The sequence below is a fragment of the Gavialis gangeticus genome, unplaced genomic scaffold (assembly GCF_001723915.1).
Source record: "Gavialis gangeticus isolate Ggan-Ray unplaced genomic scaffold, GavGan_comp1, whole genome shotgun sequence".
NCBI lineage: Eukaryota > Metazoa > Chordata > Crocodylia > Gavialidae > Gavialis > Gavialis gangeticus.
The window spans coordinates 19,711,308-19,717,287 of NW_017729008.1; the positions used below are offsets into that span (position 1 = coordinate 19,711,308).

At 43.7% G+C, this 5,980-nt stretch overlaps 1 protein-coding gene across 13 annotated transcripts in view; it reads right to left on the minus strand.

Moving 5' to 3' along the window:
* Positions 1 to 5,980, minus strand: part of MAGI2 (membrane associated guanylate kinase, WW and PDZ domain containing 2) — an 886,876-nt gene that overhangs the window by 305,806 nt on the left and 575,090 nt on the right. For 8 of the 13 annotated variants that reach the window (XM_019509480.1, XM_019509483.1, XM_019509477.1 and 5 more), the window contains 2 exons: positions 5,494 to 5,622; positions 4,552 to 4,734 (listed from right to left, as the gene is read on the minus strand). In XM_019509480.1, the coding sequence (XP_019365025.1) occupies positions 4,552 to 4,734; positions 5,494 to 5,622 (312 nt within the window). The remainder of the gene's footprint in view (positions 1 to 4,551; positions 4,735 to 5,493; positions 5,623 to 5,980) is intronic. The other 5 variants (XM_019509485.1, XM_019509487.1, XM_019509489.1 and 2 more) reach the window with 2 other exon arrangements.

Sequence of the window (5,980 nt, forward strand, 5' to 3'; positions counted from 1 at the left end):
TGAATCTCCGAATCCAAATCAAATCAGAGGACCCTTTAATCTCTCTGAATTGAATCAGAACCCCCCGAATCAATTCAGAGAGATTTGGAAAGATTCAGAGATTCGGACATAGACACAGCTTTAAACGTTTTTTCTACATAACTCTAGGTAGCAGGCAGGTTGTGAATGATGCAATGCTGGAGCGTATGGAGTGTCCCAAAGAAGAATGCAGGGCTCCTCAGCATGCTCAGCAGCAGACTTGGAAGTGGACCAGAAGCACTTCCAGGTCCGCTGTGGAGTGCATGGGGCCCACCCCGGCTCGGTACATGGAGTGTCCCACAGAACCATGGGGGGCTCCCCAGTGTGCTTGGCAGCAAACTTGGAAGTGGACCCAAAGTACTTCCAGTGGGCCAAAAGTATGTTCACCACCAAGCACGTGGAGGGCCCCCCTGCACTCCTGTGGGACGCTCCATGCACCCCAGCATCACAGCGTTCACAAGCCACACTGATACCTTGGGGTATATAGAAAAAACATTTAAAGCTGTGCCTATATCCGAATCGCTGATTCTCCAAATCAGAATCAAATCTTTGGATTTGGCTGAATTGAATTAGGGACAGTGATCCAAATCAATGAATCAAATCAGTGTCCCTGATTCAGGATGAATCCAAATCTGAATTGAATAGGGCCTGCTTTGTACACCCCTAATAACTATCATCAATCCCATCATCTGTGACAATCTATTTTGGGTGTGATGCCTGCAGTTCCCATCACGGAGGGCATTTAGTAGTAGAGTACGATAAAGAGCCTTACTTGGGCTTCCTTTCTTAATGAAAAGTGTTACAGCTGGAGTTATTGGTGGAGCAATAAGATTTCCTTAGAAACCTGGTTCTTTATAGGCAGTTATAATCATAATCTTCTTGTTATGGTTAGACTACTGTAACTTAAGAGGCAAGATAAGAATCACAGTACAGAAGCTATTTAAAAACAAGAAAAGCAAAATTATATGAAATGACTCTGTGCCATCCAACACAGTTAACTTGAAAAAGGTATATTAGTGAGTAGGGCTGCACAAAGCAGCAGTGCTTCATTTCAACTTCCATTTTGCTGTTTGGAAGGGACAGTGTTTCATTTTGCTGTTTTGAAGCACTGTTCCATTTTGTTTCATCTAAACTGTTTCGCTGTTTTGACGCATTTCGAAGTTTCGCCCATAGGCTATTATAGGGAATCACAAAAATGCCAATAACGTTGTCATTTCTTGCAGGGATGGTAGCCCCTTCTGAGGGCATGAGGCATGTCAAGTTTCAAGGAGATAGGTGCAGGGGTTCTTGTGAAACTGCACTCAATTGGTTCAAAGCAAAACTAATATCACTTGCCGGCAGCAGCACCTGATGTCATCCTGCATGCAGATCCAGGGCCCGCTCCCCCAAGGAGGAGTCTGGCACAGACCCACAGCCCTCCAGAGGTGTGGGCCCAATGATCTATGTGCAGGATGACAGCACGCTGCCACTGCTGGCTCGGGCCAGCACCAGCACTGGGTTCTTCCCAGTGCTTGGCGTGGTGTGGGCTGTGCCGGACAGACTCAGGTGCTGGCGCTGGCACTAGCCTCAGCCAGCAGTGGCAGCATGCTGTCATCTGCACGCTCCATAGCCGGTGAGTGCGAAGCTTTAAAAAAAAAAAAAAGCAAAAAAAAAAAAAAAAAAATAAATAAAAAGCCTTGCACTCACCAGATGCAGCAGTGGCAACTGGGGCTTCTGAGGGCTCATGGCCGAGCCCCCCCCCACAGTGTGGGATAGCGGGGGCAGCATGGATTGCCCCCTCACACCTGGCACCCACACAGCAGCTGCACCATTGTGCGGGTGCAGTTTGGCTCAGCAGGTCGCCGTGCGCTGTCTGAGACCTGGAGTAGATTCATCTGTCAGCCAAAGCTCCTGTTTGATTCCCTGCCTCTCTGATCATTCCCTCAGCTCTTCATGGATGGCATGAGCCCTGGATCTGTGTGCAGGGTTTCAGCAGGCTGCTGCTGTGGGCTGGGGAAATAGCCCAGAGCCACTGCCATTCCCGGCTGGCAGCGGCAGTCTGCTGTCATCCCACATCATTTGGGAGCCTGTGCCCCGCAGGAAGAGCTGGGTGAAGTGATCAGAGAGGTGGGGGAAAGATCGGGGAGCTGGGAAATTGAACGAGGAACTGGGCGAGTGTTCAGGGACCTGAACATTTCCCCAGCTCCTGGGTCCATTCCCCAGCTCCCTGTTTGATTCCCCACCCCTGGGTTGATTCCCCAGTCCCTGGTTCAAGTCCACAGCCCCCCATTTGATTCCCCAGCCCACAGTTCAATTCCCCAGCCCCTGGGTCAATTCCCCAGCCCCCAGGTCAATTCCCCAGCTCTCTGATCATTCTGCCAGCCCTTCCCAGGGGGTGCGGGCCCCCAGATTTGTGTGTTGGGTTTCAGCAGGTCTGGGGGGTATGGGTTCCCTCCTGACCCCCTGGGACTGCATGCCACAGTGGGGAGCTGGCCCCATCCCTGTCCGAGCCCACAGCATGCACTGGGGGGGGGAGGGGTTCCATGCTGTGCTTCACTGCAGCAGCCACCACCTCCTGCTGGGGCAGGGGGCTGTGGACCTGGGTCTCTGGCCCCACAGCCCTGGCAGCTGGGGGCCCCCCTCCAGCAGGTCTCGGGGTGGCAGGGGTCAAGGGGCATCAGCAGGGCAAGGGGGGGGGCTTATTTTAATAATGGATTTGGGGGTTTTGTAAGAGAATTTGCAATTTTTTTTTATCAGGGAGAAACAGGATCTCTGATGGCAAACTTGATTTTTAGGGAGTTGCAGGGAGTCATCTGAGGGTAGAATTTTCATATGTACATCAGGCATATGTCTGAAATATGCAATATAAGATAGAATAATTCTATATGTTTAGGATATTTTCATCTAATTTCGTAACTTCCTTGCATTTGTTGTTTTCAACAAAACCTTTAATGTTATTTTGCTGTAAAGTTTTAATTTTTTTCCCCATAAATTCTCTTTGCAGTAAATAAGACAACTGCCACCATCAGTGTTACAATGGCACCAACATCTGTTTCAGCTAAGCAGAATTTGGCTTAGCTGTAAGTATACTCCAAACCCTTCTCTGGGAAATTCAGGAACATCTTCTATCAATAACCCTTACACATTAAAATACTGCTTGGACATCACACTTCGAGTTCTGGATCAGGCTATCTTGAACCATTACCTCATAAAGACCCTGATGCAAATTAGGTAATTTGAAACTCATCAATCGCAGTTCATGGGTAACACATTAGTTTTATTGTCTACAGCACTCATCATTTTGGAGTTTCAGCTAGTCTGTCACGCCATTTCTTTACCACTCAGCCTTTTCACTTTTCCCTTTGTATACCAATTTGCATCCTGAGATGGCAACAATATGAATACGATTCAAGTTGCTAGAACAGTTGTTATAAATTGTTACTAAAAAAATCACATTTTACTTCATGTTGTATCAGCTAGCTTTTATTATTTATCTGGCATTAAGAACTTTCATAATTTTTAATAGCAGGTTTGCACAAGAATGGCATTTTAAAAATAGTAAAATTGCCAATCCCTGCTTCCAAATTCTTAGAGAAAATTATCTGGCCCTTACTCTACTGGCAATAATCCTGGGTAATTCCCTTTAGCATAAAAATCTACAGAAGTAGGGGCTAGTTTATCTGATAGAATTCTCCTTGCACAACTTCTATGCATGTGTATATGTGGATTTTCCCTACAATACAAGAGGCTCCAAAGGCACTTCCCCCACTAACTTGTATGATGTCCAGCAGAGGTCTATGGCAGGCTAAGACCATATCCATATGCGTTGTGTTCACTGTGGCTTCATACTACCAAAGACCTCTTGGGTTATAACTGAATTGTGATAATTCCAAGTGTTCTTATCTCCTCAAAAATTTCTTTTGGGATTGAGTAAGAATTTTGTGTATGGGTTCACTTGTGTTTTCCCAGGCCAGTCTTCATTTTCCTACTTCAGCCCAGACCACGGGACTGTAAACACTCTCGGAAGGCAAAGAAGCATTTGTGACAGCTGGTTTGACAGCTAAACCCATGTTTTAATACACGGATCTGAGGTCAGGCCAGAATCTTTATTCTAAGTAGTTGCTACCCTCATTAGCAAGATTGTTGGCTCAAACTCTAATTTGACTATTTTACAAAACAATCTTTTCATAGAGAAATTTGAGTCTATAGATTACTCTATAGTTCTCTATACACACAAAATTCTCTCAGGTAATTTGAGCCCGTAAACACAAAAGCATCATACCTGGGATTTGTTATGCATATCTGAGCATTTTTTTCCTTGTATAAAATCTTATAGCAAAGAGTTTTTCTGACATTTGTAAAAGGAGGGATTGCAAAGGAAATTCTTCTTTTGGTAGATAATTTCCCCCTGACATATGGCTCCTATCACTTGAAAAATGACACAGAAAGATACCACCTACTCATGAAGGAGGCTAGAGGGAAGGTGGTGCCAATCAAACAACAGCAGCTGATTCCCGTTATCACAGCAAGCACCCCAAGAACCAATGTAATTACCTGTCTCCATTTTACCATCCTGTGCTGCAGGCCCATCAGGAATTACACTCTTCACTTGTAGAAACTCATCTGGCTCGTCCCCACCAATGATGGTAAATCCAAAGCCCATGTTGCTCTTCTTGAGAGTTGTGCTGAGGAAAGTCCCTTTCAGTTGTGATGCATCACGGGTGAAGAGTGGTTTTTCTACATCAGTCAACACAAACAAGAAAGGAAAAAAGTTCTGTTCAAGTCATTCCAGAAAATGGATACACAAGCAGCAGAAGCAGCAATAATAGGTGGTAGTGTGTAAAATTAAAGGAAATAAAATGTGCCAGAATTCCAAGGAAAAAAAATGTATTAGTGAGTTATTTTATATTAATACAAAGCTAATAACAATTTTTTAAAATCAGTGGTAGATTAGTCATAGAGGCTTATACTCTCTTGTACTGGAAGCACATTTAGAGGTAGCTGTTGTGTTTCTAAAATAATAACGCAAAAATAAAAATGATATACAAGGTAATTTTGAACAACTCCTCAAATATCCCCAACCCATAAATTCAGTTTTGCAAAGAAAATTATTCAGTCTATAATTTTCCCTCCCACCTGCAATGAGGAAAATGACTTGCATATTTTATAATCATGGTTCAAAGACAAAAAATAAAAATAAATTCTAGATAATCTTTTTTTTTTTTCACCCTACACAAATGAGATTTCCGCTTCTAACAAATGACAGTTAGGATTGGTGCAACAGTTCAGTGATCTTTACATCCACTTTTAATGTGCTTCAATGTGAAGTGTGAAATTACTAACAGGCAAGAATAGTCCTCACCTGGCTTCCAGTGCCTCTCTTCTGTGCTTTATTTTGTGAGAGAAGGTATGAAAAAGGTGAAAAGGTTTGTGACTTAACTTATCTCACTACTTTACAACAGTGCAGCTTGGCTAACAAGCAGCACGTGGACATACCATACAGCCTGTACATTCCAGCATAGTCCCGCCGACACTGAGACAAGTCATTCACACTGAGAGACCTCTGAAGAGCAGGGCGCAGGTGAACATGTTTTGGCCTAGGTAATGTTGATGAGGAGCTTTCTACTGTTACAAAGGAGAACAAGCCTCATTCTTTGGCTATAACCTTATGTTAAAACTTACTTGTCTCTACCAATATTGATTGTTGCTAATACAGTTCATTCTAAGTTACATTAATTTTCACATTACCAAGAGGCTGTATTCTTGTAAACACCTACAGCATAGTGCTCAAGGCTTTTAATTTAATTGACATTTGCTAGATGAGGTAGCTTACAAACATAGCTAACACCAATTAATGGTAATTCAGAAAAAGTACAATTAATTATTTCAGTGTTGCCAACCCCAGGTGTTCAAAATCAAGTCAGATCCAAAAAAAAAAAAAAGTTGCCAGTAGATTTTGTCCTCTGATGAACCTCAAGCTGGA